The 21,770-nt window shown below is 46.3% G+C and overlaps 1 protein-coding gene across 30 annotated transcripts in view; it reads right to left on the bottom strand.

Moving 5' to 3' along the window:
* The window catches only part of CHD8 (chromodomain helicase DNA binding protein 8), a 131,582-nt gene that overhangs the window by 54,831 nt on the left and 54,981 nt on the right, over window positions 1-21,770 (bottom strand). For all 30 annotated transcript variants that reach the window (XM_087893804.1, XM_087893787.1, XM_087893796.1 and 27 more), the window contains 8 exons: window positions 20,176-20,370; window positions 17,093-17,161; window positions 14,601-14,656; window positions 12,643-12,760; window positions 12,428-12,511; window positions 9,648-9,785; window positions 6,771-6,892; window positions 1,056-1,299 (listed from right to left, as the gene is read on the bottom strand). In XM_087893804.1, coding sequence (XP_087749930.1) covers window positions 1,056-1,299; window positions 6,771-6,892; window positions 9,648-9,785; window positions 12,428-12,511; window positions 12,643-12,760; window positions 14,601-14,656; window positions 17,093-17,161; window positions 20,176-20,370 — 1,026 coding nt within the window. The remainder of the gene's footprint in view (window positions 1-1,055; window positions 1,300-6,770; window positions 6,893-9,647; window positions 9,786-12,427; window positions 12,512-12,642; window positions 12,761-14,600; window positions 14,657-17,092; window positions 17,162-20,175; window positions 20,371-21,770) is intronic.

The following is a 21,770-nucleotide window of genomic DNA, read 5'->3' as shown; positions in this document are numbered from 1 at the left end:
CTACCCAGATGCCTCGACGTACGATCTACTACCGAGCCCAGATTCAATGTTGCGAAGCGAGACATCAGTTAAGGGGAACTTTGCCCCGTTTTACGGCTTTTCATGGCCCCCATTTTGTGAAGCAAATCGCTGCCGTGGATCAGTTAGTAACTCGGTTTGTTCAGCAAATCTGGCTCCCCCATGGACTCTTGCTTGTCAGAAAGTCACAAAAAAGGGGATCGCGTGAACCCTGGGACACTGCGACCGTCATAAAGCCGAACCAGTTGCCAAGCGTTTGAATTTTGATCACGTGGGATGCTGGAAAGGTTGTAACTGTAAGTTGCTTTTTTCGGTGCCGTTGTTAACTTTGGTCACTAAATGAATTGTTGTACGTTGAGGACTACCTTAATATTGCAGCCTCCCCCTCCCATCTGGCTTTCTTAAAAAGCATGAAGCAGAGTCTTGGTCCTGGCAAAACCCCTTTTATTTACATGACTGAGAATTCCTTTCATTCACAGTCAGCAAGGCTTGGCAAACAGTCTTTCAAAGGAATATTTATCAACACAAACCTTATCTCGCTTGGAAAGCTACCAGATAACTAATTTCCAAACGCAGTGAAAGGCAAAACTTGGCACAGAGTCTCTTAGAGTCACGAACAGAACTTTTCACTCTTGAACCAACTGACCGAATGAATTGTTTCCTGCAAAAGCCCACTCCCCGTTTGTTCCTCTTTTGTTTCCTATGGAAGGGGCCAATCACCTCCAAGGTGTGGCTTTACTCCCAAATCGGCCCTGCTTTCTTAGTTGTTCTTGTCTTCTGGAAGCTCTACACATGAGCACACTGGGAACAGGCTCCAGCTGTTCCTCTGCCTCGCTGCTGTTTAGCTCCCTCTCTGCCTCCGACGCAGAGCCCTCGTCCGAGCTTTCCCCAGCCTCCAGGACTGGCCCAAGTTCCTCCCCAACCTCCTCACTGTCCGACTCCGGTGCCAGCTCTGCTGGCCGCCGGCGGACCACAATACCATCTCCACCAAAAGCTCTCTTCGCTCCCTGACTAAAAAAATCTCCCCATTTACCTACCCGGGAATCCTTACAGTACATCTCGTATTGTTGAATCATCTGGCGGGATGCCAAGCTGCCGTGGTACACAATGGTGTTCATCTCGGTCCAGGTGTTGAATTCCCGCTCCCAATTGGTGATGGTGGACAGAGGGGCGATGACCAGGAAGGGTCCCCGGATCCCGACGTTATAAACTTCCTCCAAGAAGGCGATGGATTGGATGGTTTTACCCAACCCCATTTCGTCGGCCAGAATGCAATTTTGCCTGTGGAGGTGAGGTGGAGATACAGTTGGAAGTGGGTGGAGAGACACACATTTGCACCCAATCCTTATACGCTCAAGTCAATTCACTATAGAACAGGGTGGATAAAAATCAATGATTTTTTAAAAAAAGTCAAAAAAATCAGATTTTTTTGATTTAAATCGGATTTTTTTGATTTAAATCAGTTTTTTTTTTTTATTGAATTTATTTTAATAAAAAACTTTTGGGGTAAAAATCTATCATAACATAGTTTTCTATTTAAGATACATAAATAATTTAGTTTATTCAGCATGAAATGGAGCTTAGTTATGTAGCATGAGGCTGTATATTCTGCAACACTGGGACTATCGGTGAGTCAACAGTGGGTCAAAGGAGTAGCAGAGAGCAGAGTTGCTCTTTAAAAATTATGATTTAAATCGAGTTGATTTAAATCAAGCCTTTTTACTAATGATTTAAATCATGATTTAAATTGTGATTTAAATCAACTCGATTTAAATCAAATCCACCCTGCTATAGAACGACTAAAAACAAATGAAATATAATAAGGAGGAATATCTATGGAGATTCTCAAATCAACCAGATTAGGGGTCGGCAACTTTAAAAACTCAAAGAGCCACAAAGGTCCTAACCGGAAGTCCCCATTCAATTCTGGAACCGACTGGAAGTCCAGTTCCGCCACCATAGAGTCTCCTCCTAGCGCGGCGTCCTTTTTCCTCTACTTGTCCTAACCAAAAGCCCTATCAATTGTGGAGCTGACTGGAAAACCCGCCCCTTGCCATAGAATCTCCTCCTGGCATGCCATGCTTCCCCCCCCACCAAACGGAAGCAAAATTGTGGTGCTGACCGACGACAGCGAGCCCGCAGCAGAGGGATGAAAGAGCCACATGCAGCTCCAGAGCCGTGGGTTGCCGACCTCTGAACAAGATCATGGGTTGCCCCAAAGGTGCTTTTCAAAAGGCAACTTCACTTTCTTGCGGGGTTTTTTTCTACCTAGAAAAGCTTCAAGAAGCTTCTTCGTTCGGTTCTTCAGTTTTAAAGAACGGAAGAAGCTTCTTGGATGAGAAGTGAGATGTCTTCAAGGAAAAAAAAAACAACAACCAAGAAAATCCAGTTTGCCTTTTGAAAAGCAGTGGTGGGATGATAAGGAGGAAGGAACTTATTTCCAAACAGAAATTTTAAATAAGGCCTATCATAAGCAGGAACTGGGTATGTCTAGTTTGATGAAGAGAAGGACTAGGGGAGACATGATAGCAGTGTTCCACTATCTCAGGGGCTGCCACAAAGAAGAGGGAGTCAAGCTATTCTCCAAAGCACCTGAGAGCAGGACAAGAAGCAATGGGTGGAAACTAATCAAGGAGAGAAGTAACCTAGAACTAAGGAGAAATTTCCTGACAGTTAGAACAATTAACCAGTGGAACAACTTCCCTCCAGAAGTTGTGAAAGCTCCAACACTGGAAGTTTTAAAGAAAATGTTGGATAACCATTTGTCTGAAGTGGTGTAGGGTTTCCTGCCTAAGCAGGGGGTTGGACTAGAAGACTTCCAAGGTCCCTTCCAACTCTGTTCTAATTCCAATTCCAATTCCAATTCCAATTCTACTGTAATTCTATTACTCCTGACCATGGTGCTTGAAACGTGGGGTTTGTCATACACAATATCGGAAGATAGTAGATTGTCTTCCTCATTTGCAGGTAACTGCATATAAATTGGACTAATAAATAACTAAATAAACCGCACTCTTCTCTATTTATTACAACACGAAACCCAGACTGTTTGAAGATAATTCCCCACCCCTTTTCTTTTAACTTTTCTTCTAGCCCTCAAGGGAGTGAAAAAATAGCAAGGATGGTGATGTCCCACCAAAATTTCAAAGCTCCTTTGACTCTTTTAGTCTCAAAGGTGCTTTTTTTTCCAAAAAGTAAAAAAAACTGGACTGGTTTTCCATGAGGAGGAAGAAGAAGAAAATGTTTCGCTTCTCCTCCAAGAAGCTTCCACGCACAACTAATGAAGTCCCAAAGGTGCTTTTTTTTCCAAGAGCCAACTAGACTTTCTGGTTTTTTCTTTTGAAGACGTTTAGCTTCTCCTCCAAGAAGCAGAGAGCTGAAGGAGGAGAAGCAAAATGTCTTCAAAAGAAAAAAACAGAAGGTCCAGTTGCCTCTTGAAAAAAAGCACCTTTTGGGACAACCATGACCTGGATGATGGAGAATCTCCATAGATACAACTGAGGAAGCTTCTTGGATGAGGAGCAAAATAGCAATAGCGCTTAAGACTTATCATACCGCTTGCTTTACAGCCCTCTCTAAGCGGTTAACAGAGTCAGCCTATTGCACCCAGCAATCTGGGTCCTCATTTTACCTCAGGACCGAAGGCTGAGTCAACCTTGAGCCTGGCGAGATTCGAACTGCCAAATTGCAGGCAGCCGGCAGTCAGCAGAAGTAGCCTGCAGTACCGCATTCTAAACATTGCGCCACCATGGCTCTGTTTTCTTCTTCTTCTTCAAGGAAGAACGTTTCCTCAAGGAAAAACGAAGTCCAGTTTGAAAAAGCACCTTTAAGACAACTAGGACTTGGTTGACTGAGAATCTCCACAGACAACAGGAAGGGTAGGTAAAGGTAAAGGTTCCCCTCGCACATATGTGCTAGTCGTTCCCGACCTTAGGGGGCGGTGCTCATCTCCGTTTCAAAGCCGAAGAGCCAGCTCTGTCCAAAGACTTCTCCGTGGTCATGTGACCAGCATGGTTAAACGCCAAATGCACATGGACCGCTGTTCCCTTCCCACCAAAGGTGGTCCCTATTTTTCTACTTGCATTTTTTACCTGCTTTCGAACTGCTAGGTTGGCAGAAGCTGGGACAAGCAACGGGAGCTCACCCCGTTACGTGGCACTAGGGATTCGAACTGCTGAACTGCCGACCTTTCTATCGACAAGCTCAGCGTCTTAGCCACTGAGCCACCGTGTCCCTTACAGGAAGGGTAGCACCAAGAAGACCAGGGATGGGCAATTCATTTTCCCCAGGGGCTACATGAGAAATTGGGACCATTGTGGAGGGCTGAACCAAGAGGCCTTAGCATGCACACACATGAACATATATAAATTGGGGGAAAAAGCAGTCGTCTTTAAAATAAAAGCAATTCATGCAGGCAGGACAGGAACAGTCAAAGGGCCAGATGTGGGGCGGTAAAATACCCAGGTCTGAAGTAGAGGCTAGAAATAACTTTAAATGTTTGAAAAATCTCAACAGAACCAACTGTTAAGCACAATTTTTATTAGCCTACCTGCCCAATGAGTTCTTAAAACCATCCCACTGGCCAACGTTCTCTACAGGTTAGATCAGGGGTGTCAAACTCGTTTTCATTGAGGGCCACATCAGGGTTGTGTTAGACCTTGGGAGGGGTGGAGGCGTGGCCAGGGTAGGCGTGGCCAGCTTGACGTCACTCATGGAGGGGGCGCCTGTGATGGCCTGTTGTGGCCTGTCAGCGGCCTGTGCAGCTAGTAGCTGATTCCGACAGTAAGGAGGCTGGTGTGGTGCTGCGCCAGCAGCCTGTGCAGCTGGCACTCGAGTCAGATAATGAGGAGGCTGGAGAAGATGTGGTGCCAGAGGCGGAGATTCAGCCAGGGCCTTCAGAACCTCCAGAAGCTCCCATAAGTGAAGAGGAAGAAGAGGAGGAGCCTCTTTTCGATGCACGGGCGCGCAGAGCTGCCAAAAGGCAGGAGTGGCTCCTCAGGAGGAGGTCTCCTCGAGAACAAGGCTTGGGGCTAATTGGCCACTCCCTTAGCCTATTTAAGGAAGGACGACGACTGAGGCAATTTGCAGGGAACAACTTCGTTCACTCTCCTTCGCGTCCTGATCTTAGTTCTCTTATCAGTTTCCTGCAAATTGCTTCTGGGCTTTCTGCCAACCATAGTAAGATTACGATTATTTATTCTTTGGATTCTTGTAGGCTGTTAAGAAAGTTAATTAACAGCCTTTGTTTGAAAAAGACTGATTTAATTTAGTAAACTAAGGTTTGTACAGACTTTGTGTGTGCTGCGTTCTTTGGGGTCCGTAGCTGGGGCAGAACATGGCCCAAGTACTCACACTGCCCTCCCAAGGTCCGTTTTCGCTGGCAGACGCACCGCCGACTGGTCCTTCACTGTTTCCAGGGCGGCCCCGTGAGCCAGGGGTGACCCCGTGGGCCTTAAGTTTGACACCCCTGGGTTAGATGGTGCTGTTTAGGATGGCTGATCACTCAAATTACTTTTGTAGAAGTTTTGACTGGAGAACAAGGGGCTTGTTTTAGAGTCCCCATTTGTGTCCAATGATGGGACCATCCAAACAGCAGAAAGCAACATCGAATTTTGTTACCCGTTCCGGACAAAGGGCGACTTTATTCTGAATTTGAAGCCAACCATTTCAAGCTTGAGTTATATTATTTCACGTCCCTCCTTCTCTTACGGTGTTACGATTAAGAATTCTCTGCCACCACAATCCCAATAGGTTTAGGTTAGTAAATGGTAATTTAAGACGAGACAATTCAACTGAAGCACTAATTATTAACAGCGTGTTAAAATATATTGTGAATTTAAAATATTAAGGATTAGAAATGGTGGGGACTTTGAGATAATACTCCCGTGATGAATTGAATGCTGTTAATAATTGGTGCTATTAGTAATCCTATACATTTGGAATATTGATGTTATGGTGGAATAATGAGTGATTTTTAAAATACTGAATTGCTACATTTACTAAGGGATAATAAACACAGGGTGCGAAAAAACGTTATTAGTGCTTAATTGAATTAAAGGGAAAATGTAAAAGGAATATGAAATGAGACTAGTATTGTTTGAAGTTGGGAGATTAGAATTCTACATAGTATTCGTATTATTATCGTTAACGTTGTATGAAAAAGAGAGAACGTTGTATCAAAAGAAAAAAGAAAAGAAAAAGAAAAAAAATTCTCTGCCATTGGTTTTGGAAAAAACACTGCTCAAAATAATGGGACTGGGGTGGGTAGCAATAGTAATAGACTTTCCGTGCTTCCCCGAAAATAAAACCCTGTCTTATATTTTTTTTGAACCCTGAAATAAACGCTTGGCTTTATTGCCATGCGCTCAAAAGCCCAATTGGGCTTATTATCAGGGGATGTTCTTATTTTGGGGAAAACAGGGTATATACCGCTTCACAGTGCTTTACAGCCTTCTCTCAGCGGTTTACAGAATCAGCATATTGCCCCCAAGAATCTGGGTCCTCATTTAACCGACCTCGGAAGGATGGAAGGCCGAGTCAACCTTGAGCTGGTCAGCATCAAACTCCTGGCAAGTGGGCAGAGTTAACCAGCAATACTGCATTTCTAACGAGTGCGCCACCGCGGCTATTGGCCATGGGTAAGAAATCCCAGCCTTCACAACGGACATCGGAAAGCATGATTTCCCACTTGAGAACAAAACCCCCTAACCAACCTGCGTTTCTCCTCTGGGCTTTCCTGCCCGTAGCCTCACCTATTGTACCAGTTGAAAAGCAACCAGTTGACGCCCTCCAGCTGATATTCGCGCAACTGATTGCCGTTCTTGTATTCGTGCGAAAGTTCCAGCTTTTTCCAGGAACCTGCCTGGGGTCGAGCCTAAGGAAGAAATGTTATTATGCTATTAGGCGCCAAAAGATGTCACAAGGAGGGGGGGAAGGTTTTGTCGAGCGCGCTGAATGCCACTGGAAGAGTATTTCTGATCCTGTGGCTTAAGGTTATCCTTTCATTCATTTGGGTCGGTATTTCTGCAGGTTACCCCCTTTTATGAAACATATTCAGCCCCTGCAAGTTTCTTTTCCTTCTTCTGGTTTTGTCTCCTATCAGAAGATGGCAATATCAATGCTACCTCTGTTCCTTTTGATGTTACTGTATGAAAACAAGATGTTTTACCTTTGGCAAAACATAGGGAGCTTTGCATCATGATACGTGCCGTCTGCCAAGTTCTGTACTACTCAGATTTTCTCTTCTTTCTCTCTCTCTCTCTCCTTTCTTTTTTTTTTTAATTTGATTTATATGACGCCCTTCTCCGGAGACTCAGGGCAGCTTACAATGCATTAAGCAATTGGCTTCATACTTTCGTATATTTATACAAAGTCAGCTTATTGCCCCCACAAACTGGGTCCTCATTTCACCTACCTTAGAAAGGATGGAAGGCTGAGTCAACCTTGAGCCTTGGAGAGATTCGAACCAGCAATAAATTGCAGGCAGCTGTGTTAATAACAGGGTGCTTAGACCACTGTACTATCAAGGCTCTCTTTCTTTCTCTTTCCTTTTCTCTCTCTCTCTCTCTCTTTCTTCCCTCCCTTTCCTTCCTCCCTCCCTCCTTCCCTCCTTCTCTCTCTCTTTTTCTTGCCTTATTTTTACAAATAACCCAAGATGGCAAACATATCCAACACACCTTCCTCCTTCTATTTTCCCCACAACACTGTGAGATGAGTTGGACTGAGAGAGTGACAGGTCCAAAGTCACTCAGCCGGCTTAGGGTGGGACTAGAACTCACGTTCTCCTGGTGATTGGCCCAAAGCCATCCAGCCAGCTTTCATGCTTGGGCGGGACTAGAATTCAGTCGCCTGGTAATTGGCCCAAGTCACCCAGCCAGCTTTCATGCCTAGGGCAGGACTAGAACTCACAGTCTCCTGGTGATTGGGCCAAAGTCATCCAGTCAGCTTTCATGCCTAGGGCAGGACTAGAACTCACAGTCTCCTGGTGATTGGGCCAAAGTCATCCAGTCAGCTTTCATGCCTAGGGCAGGACTAGAACTCACAGTCTCTTGGTGATTGGGCCAAAGTCATCCAGTCAGCTTTCATGCCTAGGGCAGGACTAGAACTCACAGTCTCCTGGTGATTGGGCCAAAGTCATCCAGTCAGCTTTCATGCCTAGGGCGGGATTAGAACTCACAGTCTCCTGGTGATTGGGCCAAAGTCATCCAGTCAGCTTTCATGCCTAGGGTGGGACTAGAACTCACAGTTTCCTGGTGATTGGCCTAAAGTCACCCAGCCAGTTTTCATGCCTAGGGCAGGACTAGAACTCAGTCTCCTGGTGATTGGGCCAAAGTCATCCAGTCAGCTTTCATGCCTAGGGCGGGACTAGAACTCACAGTCTCCTGGTGATTGGCCCAAAGCCACCCAGCCAGCTTTCATGCCTAGGGCAGGACTAGAACTCAGTCTCCTGGTGATTGGGCCAAAGTCATCCAGTCAGCTTTCATGCCTAGGGCGGGATTAGAACTCAAAGTCTCCTGGTGATTGGGCCAAAGTCACCCAGCCAGCTTTCATGCCTAGGGCAGGACTAGAACTCAGTCTCCTGGTGATTGGGCCAGTCATCCAGTCAGCTTTCATGCCTAGGGCGGGACTAGAACTCAGAGTCTCCTGGTGATTGGGCCAAAGTCATCCATCAGCTTTCATGCCTAAGGCGGGACTAGAACTCACAGTCTCCTGGTGATTGGGCCAAAGCCATCCAGCCAGCTTTCATGCTTGGGCGGGACTAGAATTCACAGTCTCCTGGTGATTGGCCCAAAGTCATCCAGTCATCTTTCATGCCTAGGGCGGGACTAGAACTCACAGTCTCCTGGTGATTGGGCCAAAGTCACCCAGCCAGCTTTCACGCCTAGGGCGGGACTAGAACTCACCTAGCCGGCTTTCATGGCTAAGGTGGGACTAGAAGGCACTCATTTAAAAAAAAGGAATGTAAAGGGGGAAAACCAGTAATAATAACAGAAGCTACCAATTATTAAATCTGCAATGGACTTTTGTTTTTCTTTGCTCCCTGTCCTGCAATAATGAAAAGATATCAGAGATCAGTTAAGGGTTTTTTTTTTCCCCCACTACCACGGAGTCAGAAATCTGCCTGCACGTCTGAAGGAGTAGGTATCCAAACACAGACAATGTTCCAGAATAAAAGGTAAATGGTAAAGGTTCCCCTCGCACATATGTGCTAGTCGTTCCCGACTCTAGGGGGCGGAGCTCATCTCCGTTTCAAAGCCGAAGAGCCAGCGCTGTCCGAAGATGTCTCCCTGGTCATGTGGCCGGCATGACTCAACGCCAAAGGTGCACGGAACGCTGTTACCTTCCCACCAAAGGTGGTCCCTATTTTTCTACTTGCATTTTTAGGTGCTTTCGAACTGCTAGGTTGGCAGAAGCTGGGACAAGTCACGGGAGCTCACCCCGTTTCACGGCACTAGGGATTCGAACCGCTGAACTGCCACCTTTCGATCGACAAGCTCAGCGTCTTAGCCGTTGAGCCACCATGTCCCTAATTCAGTTCCAGAATACTAGTGGACAAAACCAGAAGGTTAAATTAGCACGGCAGATAAGGCCCAGGACTTTAGAGCGTAGGGAATAAAGCTGTCACTCACCACCCGTTTGAGCTCAGGGTGCCTGGACTGGATGCGTTTAAACTCTCGGACCTTCCCTTCGTCCACGTCTTCTTTCAGCTCCCACGTGCTGTCTTCGTAAGGGAGCGAACACCACTTTACCAAGTAATAGATCACCGGCTGCACAATGTTTGAGAGAGAGAGAGACAAAGAGAGAGAGATGAGAGTACAGCTTTTGTGTTGTTCGTTCGTTGTTCAAATGGCTTTTCTCTATGGCTTTACTGCCATACTACAATTGTGGAAACCTTTTGTGTATTTTTGAAGTTTGATGCAGGGGTGAAATGTAAAATTTGTTACTACCGGTTCTGTGGGCGTGGCTTGGTGGTGGTGGGGTAATGTGACTGGGTGTGCGTGGCCAACTTTTTTTTTTTTTTTAACTTTTCAAAGCATTTTTTCTAATGCTTTGAAAAGCCTCTGCCGATCAGGCAACTCAGCTGCGATAGTCAAGAGAAGCTTTTTAAAAAATGCTTTGAAAAGCCTCTCTGAGGATCAGGCAACTCAGCTGGGATCGTCAGAGACTTTTCAAAGCATTTTTTTTTACCACCTCTTCGGCCAAGAGGTTGCAGAAAAAAATGCTTTGAAAAGCCTCTGACGATCCCAGCTGAGCCGCACGATCACCGGAGGCTTTTTTTTTTTTTTACTTTTAAAAGCATTTTTTCGTTGGAAGAGGTTGTAGAAAAAATGCTTTTAAAAGAAAAAAAAAAAGCCTCTGATGATCGTGCGGCTCAGCTGGGCATAGTGTGTGTGGGGGGGGTGTTGCAGGGATTTTTGCTACCAGTTCTCCGAACCACCCGCCGTCATCATTACCGGATCAGGCGATCCGGACCGAACCAGGAGCATTTCACCCCTGCTTTTATGTCTAATAACACCACTTTTTTGGGGGGGGAGTTCAAGATAATCCTATTCTACACTTTGGCCTCTGGTTTTTAGGTTTATAAACTTTCCAAATGCATCTAGCTCAGTGGTGAAATTCGAACCGGTTTACTACTGGTTCACTGGCCGCGCATGCGCGCCAAATGCCCACATGCACAGTTTGCACCAAACATGAGCTGTGTGCACCAAAAGGCGGCTTGGGAAGGTAAGTGGAAAAGGGCGGAGGGGAGAGGTGGTGATCAGCTGTGGCGCGCATGGGAAGCCTTTTAAAAACTTTTTTAAAGCATTTTTTTACTACCGGCTCGGGCTAATAGGTAGTAAAAAATGCTTTTAAAATGTAAAAAAAAAAAAGATTTCAACGATCGCGCGGCACAGCTGTGATCGTTGGAACCCTTTTTTTTTTTTTAACTTTTTTAAAGCACTGTTTTACTACCTATTCGTCCGAGCCGGTAGTAAAAAAATGCCTAAAAAGTAAAAAAAAAAAAAAAAAAAGTTTCGACAATCAGCTGAGCGACATGCGATCATCGGGACTTTTTTTTTTTTTACTTTTTAAAGCATTTTGAACTACTAGTTCTGGAGAACCGGTAGTAAAAATATGCTAAAAAAAGAAAAAAAAAAAGTTCTGACGATCGCACATTGCTCAGATGCTCGTCGCACCTTTTTTTTTTTTTTACATTTTTTTACTACCAGTTTGAGCGAACCGGCCCGAACCGGTAGCATTTCACCCCTGATCTTGCTGGACATCATGTGACTCCGAATATCAGAGCAGAAAAGCCACCGGTCAGATCCAGCTTGGTTCTTCTGAAGTTCTTCGGTAGCTACTGCTTTCTCATCAGGCAGCCGGTATTTATGTATCATATTTAAGAGCCGTGGTGGTGCAGTGGTTAGAATGCAGTATTGCAGGCTAACTTTGCTGACTGTCAGGAGTTTGATTCTGACTGGCTCAAGGTTGACTCAGCCTTCTATCCTTCCAAGATTGGTAAAACGAGGACCCAAATTCTTGGGGGCAATAGGCTGACTCTATAAACCGCTTAAAGAACTATGAAGCGGTATATAAGTCTGCTATTGGTATGGGGAGGAAAGCTATGGCAAATCTAGATAGGTTATTAAAAAGCAGAGACATCACCCTGCCAACAAAAGTGCGTATAGTCAAGGCTATGGCTTTCCCAGTTGCAATGGATGGTTGTGAAAGTTGGACCATAAGGAAGAGCGTCAAAGAATGGAGGACTTTGAACTCTGGTGCTGGAGAAGACTCCTGCGAGTCCCTTGGACTGCAAGGTGAACAAACCAGCCAGTCCTAGAGGAGATCAACCCTGACTGCTCTTTAGAAGGCCAGATCCTGAAAATGAAACTCAAATACTTGGGCCACCTAATGAGAAGGAAGGACTCACTGGAGAAGAGCCTAATGCTGGGAAAGTTTGAGGGCAAAAGAAGAAGGGGACGACAGAGAACGAGGTGGCTGGATGGAGTCACCGAAGCAGTCGGCGTGAGCTTAAATGGACTCCAGAGGATGGTAGAGGACAGGAAGGCCTGGAGGAACGTTGTCCATGGGGGTCGCGATGGGTCGGACATGACTTCGCAACTAACAACAACAAACGTCTATCTCAGGGGTCAGCAACCCACGGCTCTGGAGCCGCATGTGGCTCTTTCATCCCTCTGCTGCAGCTCCCTGTTGCTGGTCGGCTCCACAATTGATAGGGCTTTCGGTTAGGACAGGTAGAAGAAAAAGGACGCCGTGCTAGGAGAAGGCTCTATGGTGGGGGAACCGGATTTCCGGTCGGCTCCAGAATTGAATGGGGGCTTCCGGTTAGGAACTTTGTGGCTCTGAGTGCTTAAGGTTGCCGATCCCTGGTCTATCCCATCAATTGATCTGAAAAGTACCCACACACCTCGCCGTTGTCCTTGTCAATGCTGTGCGATTCGTCCAGGATGCGGTCAACTTCCACGTAGTCTGGGTTGAAAGGCTCCTCGTCCTAAAAAAGACAGGATAGCATAAGGTGGTGTTGACTCCAGCAGGAGTGTCAGCAACTGGGATTAAACAAGCCACTGGCTGGCTGAGCAAGTCAGCCTCCGAGTCTGCTTAGGTTTCTATCGTTATGGGTACCTCATGGAAGAAGTGCCTCATCTGAGCCATTTTGGTCTTAAAGCGTTTGAGCTTCTGGTGGATCCTCTTGTCCTTCTCCAGTTGAGCAATGGTGGCCCATTCGCAGTGCAAGTAAGAGCTTGGGGGAAGAATTGGAACAGAGAGTTTGGGGTGGGGGGGAGAAGACAGAAAGGTATTGTAAATGATGGGCATCCAGAAGAAAGCATTGGATCAGCAATGTTGTTCTGTCCCCAACCCCACGCACACACACCAACAGACGTTCAGGAGTTAAAGACCAAACCAGCCGGCAAAATCCTTTTCCTTATGATAACGGAACTTGGCAACAACCTAGTGGCTGCCTGCCAAGAGTTTATTATTTACAAAGAGGAGAGATAACTTCTCCCCACTTCTGATACATCAAAGGAAAGCAGCTCAATAATTACGGAATTAATCAAGTCCAGAGATAATCCAGCAAAGTCTATAGCCAAAAGTCCGGCAATGCAGAATGGCGTGGAAGCTTTCAGCTTTGTTCGTCACAAGGTTTGACTGGCCACCATGCTCCCTTTTATATCCTGTGGGGTGTGGTCCAGTGACTCAGCCTAATCTCAGGCATGCCCTTTCTTCTGTTGCGCGCGCTTATCTCTGCGACGCTGGCGTGGATCCAGCCAAGACTCATTACCCTCATCACTGTCCATCTGTGACTGCGTGGACGTGCTTGGTCCCGGCCCTATCTCTTGCCCTTCGGCAGACACCGAAGGCATTGCCAGAGAGAAGGGTCCTGGAGAGGGAGGCCTTGCCAACTCCTCCCCTTCATTCTCGGAGTCCTCTCCTGACAATGACACAGGCTCCGGTAACGGAGCCACAACAAATGGGAAGAGGTGGGATCCTTGTTCTTTCAGCTTGGTGGGTTTTCTTGCAGATGTTTCATTACCCAACTACGTAACGTTATCAATTATGTATGTATAGGTAACCCTCGACTTATAACAGTTCATTTATTAACAAAGTTACAACGTCTCTGAAAAAAGCAATTTCCCCTCCACACATTTATGACTGTTGCAGCATCCCTATGGTCACCTAATCAAAATCCAGATATTTGGCCCCTGGTTCATGTTGATGACGGTCACGGTGTCCTGGGATCTTCGTGATCCTCTTTTGCGACCTTCTAACAAGCAAAGTCAAGGGGGAAGCCAGGTTCACTTGGCAACCACGTGACGACAACTCGACAGCTTCAGTGATTCGCTTAACAACGGTGGCAAGGAAGGTTGTAAAACAGGGCAAAACTCACTTAACAAATGTGAGTTCGCCTGCCAACAGGAATTTTGGGATCACTTGTGGTCGTAACTCGAGGATTGTCTGTACTCTGTAACATCAGCACTGAGATTACCTAATTGGGTAACGAAACGACTGCAAGAAAATAACCAAGCTCAGAGAGCACCAAGGATCCCGCAGTTCAATCCTGAGCGCGATCTGGCTCCAGAACTTCGTTCTTTTCCTAAACTGGGTCAATCCAAGCATTCCATTAGTGTTTCGGGCAATTACTTTGATGGGACGGGAAACAATGGTACAATGATCCTTTCCCTACAACACAGACGGAGACCTGCGTTTCACCCTGTCAGAGAGCACACAGTGTGACTATGTGAGACAACCCAGGAGCAAATACAGTAAACAGGAGGTTTGTATTTAAATAGTGGTTTTATCTACAAAGAATATATACATACATGTACTTTAGTCACATCTCAAACAAACAGCAATCAGCAATTACAGCACGGAAGAACACATGGAAAGATATGCCCCAACAGGGCCTCTTCTTATTACGGGCTCTTAAAGTGATATCAGCCCAAAAGCCTTGCTGACTCATTCCCAGCATTACATCATCATAGCAGCTGGTCAGCTCTTAAATCATTACCGTCACACAGCCCTTCTATTAAACGGCCCAGCGGTGGGTGTGTTTGAAAGTGGAAAGGGAGTGGCGTACTTACTAGTTTTTGTATTTCACAAAGAATTCTTCTGCTTCTGTGAACTGCCCGTTGGGTAGCTGCCGAAGGAGGAAAGAAACCAACAAAATCAGAGAACCGAAGAGGGAGGGGATTCATTCCAGGTAAGGAGGCTAAACAGAATAACAGAGTGGGAAGGGAGCTCGGAGGGACCTCTAGTCCAACTCCGTCCTCAAACAGGAGACCCGATATCAAGGGTCCTCAACCCCCGTCCGTGGACTGGCACTGGGCTGTGGCATGCCAGAAACTGGGCCGCGCAAAGAAGTGAAGCCCCATCTGCGGGATGCTGGCAGCATGCGAAACTGCACACACACACCCTGGTCTGTGGAAAAACTTTTCTCCACGGAACCAGTCCTTGGGACCAAAAGATTGGGGGGTGCTGCCCTATGCCATTTCAGACAATGGATGGTTGTCCAATCTCTTCTTCAAAACCTCACCCACAACTTCTGGAGACAAGCCATTCCATTGATTAATTGCTCTAACTGCCAGGAAATTTCTCCTTAGTTCTAGGTTGCTTCTCTCCTGAATTAGTTTCCATCCGTTGCTTCTTGTCCCGCCTTCTGGTGCTTTGGAGAATAGGTTAAATCGTGTGGCACAGCTGATCGTAGGATCAGCTGTGCACACTGTGCCCTGGTGGCGCAGCAGACTAAAATACTGTTATTAACATCAGCTGCCTGCAATTACTGCAAGTTCAAATCTCACCAGGCTCAAGGTTGACTCAGCCTTCCATCCTTTCTAAGGTAGGTAAAATGAGGACCCGGATTGGGGTGGCAATAAGCTGACTTTGTGCAAATATACAAAAGTATGAAGGCTATTGCTTAATGCATTGTAAGCCGCCCTGAGTCTCTGGAGAAAGGCAGCATATAAATCAAATTAAAAAATAAATAAAAAATACCGGTTCGGACAAACCGGTAGCATTTTTTAACTACCGGTTCGCCTGAACTGGTGCTAACTGATAGCATTTCACCCCTGCATCCCCCCCTCCCTCTGTCCATTCATTCATCTTTGTTTGTTGCTTCAATGTTTCATTGGCTTTTAACATTTGTAAGCCAACCAGAGTCGTCTCTGGGCGAGATAAGCGACAAACAAGCCGAATGACTGAATGAATGAAAAGTAAATGTGAAGTAAAGTAAAAAATAAATCTGTGAAAGGTTGGCTATCTATCCCTTTGTCTGCCCATCCATCCATCCCCCCCTCCCTCTGTTCATTCATATTAAATTAAATTAAATTAAATTAAATTAAATTAAATTAAATTAAATTAAATTAAATTAATTGTCCTCACTGTTAAGACCTCAGTTTAATTTAATTTAATTTAATTAAACTGAGGTCTTAACAGTGAGGACAATTAACCAGTGGAACAGCTTGCCTTCAGACGTTGTAGGTCAGTGATGGCTAACCTTTTTGCCATCGCGTGCCAGGAGGGGGGGGCGGGGGAGGGTCACGAGCACACGTGCCCACGCGCATGTGTGCGCAACCCCCTCCCCCTCCCCCCCGCTCCTGGCACATGATGACCTGGTAGGCCCGTTTTTCTTTCTTACCTGGCTCCAGATCCTCTCTGTGTATCTGGGAACGGCGAAAACAGCCTTTCCCACTCCCTTGGAGGCCCTACGGAGGCTGAAAAAGCCCATTTCCCAACTCCCGGTGGGACAGGAAGTGACATTTTTTGCTGTCCCCAGCCTCCAGAACCTCTCTAGGAGTCTCTAGGACCCTCTCTAGGAGTGTCTGGAGGCTGGGGACAGGAAAAAACGTCACTTCCTGTCCCACCGGGAGTGGGGAAATGGGCCCTTTGAACCTCCGTAGGGCCTCCAAGGAAGTGGGAAAGGCTGTTTTCGCCGTTCCCAGATACACAGAGAGGATCTGGAGCCAGGTAAGGAAAAAAAACGGGCCTTCCCCACCTCCACAGGCCCTCCAGAGGCAGGAGACAGCCTGTTTCCCTACTTCTGGTGGGCCCAGAAGGCCCGAAAATCAGCTGGCCGGCGCGCGCATGCGCCCCAGAGCTGAGCTGGCGTGCCCACTAATATGGCTCCGCGTGCCACCTGTGGCACGCATGCCATAGGTTCGCCATCATGGTTGTAGGTATTTCATCACTGGAGGTTTTTTAAGAAGAGACTGGACAGTCCCTTGTCTGAAATGGTGCAGGGTTGTCCTGCTTGAGCAGGGGGCTGGACTAGAAGACCTCCAAGGTCCCTTCCAGCTCTATTCTGATGGATCGATCTTATCTAGCCTAACCATCTAGCCACCCGTCTTACATCTGCCTTTGGATACGTACGCTGTGAGAGGACAATCCCGCAGCTGCACCTTGAAGGTCTGCTATGAAGAGCCTGGACAAAACGAGCCGAAAGGACTCTTGTGTGGCTTTGGACCCTTCTCCACCCACCCACCGTCTGGAAAAGCAAATCCTTACAATAAAAGCAAGGCAGAGGCAGGCTGGAAAGCCACAAGTCACTCAGCCTTGGCAGCAGATCAAAGGTTCGTACCTCCTTCTTCACCACTCGCATGGACAGGACCTTGTCTACGATGGCAGCATCCTCTTCACTCGGGTTTTCCTTTCGGGCAGAAAGGGATGGGGAAGAAAGAAGGGATAGTTAAAGAGAGGACTTAATAAAGGCACTGAAGGGCCACCCTGCCTGGCCTTTGATCCAGATGTCTCTGGGCAAGTCATTAAGGTCACTGGAGATTAATCTGGACACAGACAAACCTCCAAGTGGCCTCAACGACTCTCTAAAAAGGATGCAAATGTCCAGCTATCTGCAAGGAGTATAAACCCTTCCATTCCCCACCATCCAGTCAGAGCTGAAGAAGCTTTTTTTTTATATTGAAAAAAATAAATTTATTTAAAAATAAGTTTATTTTTTTATAAATAAACATACATACAATATATAATCAATCAATCAGTGTATCATCTGAATACATCTTTTTTCCTCTTACTCCTCCAATATTTATCAGATCTTAATATTATCATGTCATTTGTTGTAACATTTTCCCCACATTTACTTTTATATTTGTACCTTTATCTATTCAACAATTTTATCCCAACCCAACCCTCCCCTTCACCCACCCACCCCCCGACTTCCCAGAGCAAAAACAGGGTATAACATTTAACAAGCAAAAGCTAAAATATACTAACCTACTACAAGGTTGAAAACTCCCCCACACTCTTTAACTCCTCTTTTACAAATTCATCAACCTCCCTTTTGTAAATTCTCAAAATCAATTGGGTTAAATTCTTTCTTCCTGAATATAAAAGCCTTTTTCTTGGTATCTAATCCAATAACTTTACCAATAATACAAGCATTAACAAACACTAATTGATTAGTTTAAGTTTCATTTTCATCCCTCAAACACCTTTCTTTTTCAACATTGCTCCCTAGTAAGATTCTAAATTAAACATTTATCCTCTTTATTCCTTCATAAAGCAATTATCAATTTCTAACTATTCAGCATTAAAAATTCTAAATTAAACTGAAGAAGCTTCTTGAATGAGAAGTGAAACATCTTCAAAGAAAACTCAGAAAGTCCAGTTGCCTCTTGAAAGAAAGCAACTTTGGGACTCACACTGCAAGAGAATGGTACCCCTACAAATATAAGCATCATGTATGAAGAGGCTTCCTTTCCTTTATCCTAAGTCCCCAAAACGAAGGGGACACCGGAAGGCGACCTAGAAGCCCACCAAACTTCGTCTATCCCAGGGGTCGGCAACCTTAAACACTCAAAGAGCCACAAAGGTCCTAACCGGAAGCCCCCTGTTCAATTCTGGAGCTGGCCGGAAGTCCAGTTCCCCCACCATAGAGTCTCTTCCTAGCGCAGCATCCTTTTTCCTCTACCTGTCCTAACCAAAAGCCCTATTAACTGTGGAGCCGACTGGCAACAGGGAGCCGCAGCAGAGGGATGAAAGAGCCACATGCGGCTCCAGAGCCGCAGGTTACTGACCCCTAGTCTATCCCAATTATGTTCCATCAACATTGGTCTAGCAACGGAGATTCACAATCCTTTTCTCAGCCAGAAATGCAAAGAATTAAATCTGGGAGGGCTAGTATGGAAAAACATAGGCGCCACCACCAAGCGAACGTCCCTTATCAAATCTCAGTACACAAGAGTCCTCCTCTTACAACAATTCACTTAGTGACTGACCGAAGTTACAACAACACTGAAAAATGTGACTCAGGAACATTTTTTCAGATTTATGACCGTCCCTGCGATCACGTGGTTTTGATTTGGATGCATCTGAACAACCGACTCACATTTATGACGGTTGCTGTGTCCCTGGGTCATGGGATCACCTTTTGCAGCCTTCTGGCTAACGAAGTGAATGGGGATTCACTTAACAACCGGGTCACTAATTTAACAACCTCAATGTTTCCCTTAATAACCGTGGCGAGAAAATTCGGAAAAACTGACTTAACGAATTTCTCATTTAGCAACGTAAATTTTCGGCTCAATTGCGGTCATTTAGTTGAGGACTACCTGTATAGGAAGATGTGGGGGGAGAAATGCCCCTCGCTTTTAAAGCAGCCTTCACCATTCTGGATGCTATCCAGACAGGACGGATTTCAATTCCCAGAATTCAGCAGGCAGTACGGTGTTAAGTGCAAATCCTGAAAACCGGAAGTCCACATACAGGGCAATCCTCAACTTACGGCCATAATTGAGCCCAAAGTATCCAGGCTAAGCAAGACAGTTAAGTTTGCCCCATGGTACAACCTTTCTTGCCGAAGTTGTTAAGTGAATCACTGCAGCTATTCAGTGGATATAATGGATATAAAGCAAATCTGACTTCCTATTGTGGCCTGTCGGCCGCTGGCCCCTCTGGCAGCTGAATCAGAGGAGGAGGAGTAGGCATGGGAGTCAGGATCAGCATCAGGGCACCCTGGAAGCTCTGAGGAGGAAGAGGGGATTGAGCTGTCAGAGAGAGAGAGAGAGAGAGAGAGAGAGAGAGAGAGAGAGACAAAGAGAGAGAGACAGAGAGAAAGAGACAGAGAGAGACAGAGACAAAGAGAGAGAGACAGAGAGAAAGAGAGAGAGAGAGAGAGAGAGAGACAGAGACAAAGAGAGAGAGATAGAGAGAAAGAGACAAAGAGAGACAGAGACAAAGAGAGAGAGACAGAGAGAAAGAGACAGAGAGAGAGAGAGAGAGAGAGAGAGAGAGAGAGACAGAGACAGAGACAGAGACAAAGAGAGAGAGACAGAGAGAAAGAGACAGAGAGAGACAGAGAGACAGAGACAAAGAGAGAGAGAGAGAGAGAGAGAGACAGAGAGAGAGACAGAGAGAGAGAGAGAGAGACAGAGACAAAGAGAGAGAGACAGAGAGAAAGAGACAGAGAGAGACAGAGAGACAGAGACAAAGAGAGAGAGAGAGAGAGAGAGAGAAAGAGACAGAGAGAGAGACAGAGAGAGAGAGAGAGAGGCAGAGTCTGGGCTGTCCATCAGCCCTCAGATGGTAAATCGACAGCCCCCTCAAATCGAGTTGAAATCGAGTTTGACACCCCTGTTCTAGACCTACCAAATCGACAGGTGAGACATTATGCGGAAATGACATTCCAGACTAAGGAGGCCCCCTTACCACAAAGAACTGCATTGATGGCAATGTCTCTCCTTCAGGGATGGGTTCTGGAGCAGGCGGTTCTGGAGCTGGGGGCTGTTCGGTCTTAATGGGCCCGGTCACATCCAGCTCCTCGTCATCTTCATCATCCGTGATCTTGATGTCCAGATCTTCTGTATATTTCTTTCGCTTCACCTGACGGTTCGAACGCCGTTTCTAGAGGCGGGGAGAAGAGGAGATGGTTTAAGGAAGATAACATCTTCATCATCTTCTTTTAGCAAGCCCATAATCCCTTGCGGGGTGGAGTCTGGGCAACTGAATGGAGCGGAGTGTTTTCATGGCCGGATGCCCTTCCTGTCGCCAATGCAGAGTTTTGTTCAGCAAATATATTCTCACTGTGCCGAGAGAGAGAAATACCTGCCTCTACCTAGGATTGAACTCACAGCCTCCTGATTGTGAGGCGAGAGCTCCTCCTCTAGGCCACCGCACCACTAGTTTTAAGGAAAATAACATACCATTTAAAAAAAAAATCACATCTGTACCAGTTAAATTCTTAGATGGGAAAAAGGGAAAACAACACTGGGGTTTTTAAAAGAAGAGACTAGACAACCGTTTATCTGGAAGGATAAAGGGCAGCGATGGCTAACCTTTTTGCCATCGTGTGCCAAAAGCGGGGGGAAGCGCACGGAGGGGGGGCTTGTGCGTGCGTGCCTACACCCATAATTCTATACGCCACGCCCCCCGTGCTCCCCCTGCTTTTGGCTCACGATGGCACGATAGGCCCGTTTTTCGCCCTCCCCAGGTTCCAGAGGCTTTCCAGGAGCCTGGGGAGGGTGAAAACAGCCTTCCCCACCCCTCTGGAGGCTGGAAACAGCCCGTTTACCGACTTCCGGTGGAACCGGAAGGCCTGTTTTTTGCTCTCTCCAGGCTCCAGAGGTTTTCTAGGAGCCTGGGGAGGGCAAAAACAGCCTTCCCCACCCCACCCCAGGCCCTCTGGAGGCCGGAAACAGCCTGTTTCCCTGCTTCCGGTGGGTCCAGAAGGCCTGGCGTCGGAGCTGAGTTTGCATGCCCACCGATGTATCTCTGCATGCCACCTGTGACACACGTGCCATAGGTTCACCATCACGGATATAGAGCAGAGGGTTGGACTAGAAGACCTCTATGGTCCCTTCCAACTCTGGTATTCTGTTAAGACAACCGGATGCTATCAGCTATGTGTTGGTGAGGTCATATTGGAAGTCAAACTTCCCCCCAAATCTTAGAAGAAGCAAGCAAAGATCCAGTTCCCCATTTTGGAAGGATAAGTTCCATTTGCAAACCACGAATACTAGCAACCATTAAGGCATAGTAAACTTGTCTGTGGCCTAAAGCAGAAAGTTATTGCTTCTGCTTTGGATTTTGAGATTGGACCCATATTTGGGGTCACAGTTAAGACGGGATGTGTGTGTGTTTTCATAGCGCAAGAATAGAAGAAACGCTCAGTACTATGTGGCTTTTGACCGGTGAATGTTCCTCTTTTTAATTATTCTCCGCTGCCACCTCTTCCTCTTATTATTCAAAAGAACCACAACACAAAGGGTCTGAGTATTTTCTTTGGACTTTGAATATGCTCACCC

The sequence above is a fragment of the Pantherophis guttatus genome, chromosome 4 (assembly GCF_059756535.1).
Source record: "Pantherophis guttatus breed Tessera chromosome 4, ASM5975653v1, whole genome shotgun sequence".
In the NCBI taxonomy this organism is placed as follows: Eukaryota; Metazoa; Chordata; class Lepidosauria; order Squamata; family Colubridae; genus Pantherophis; species Pantherophis guttatus.
Note: the sequence above shows the minus strand (reverse complement) of the source record. Positions and strands in the feature narration are given on the sequence as shown.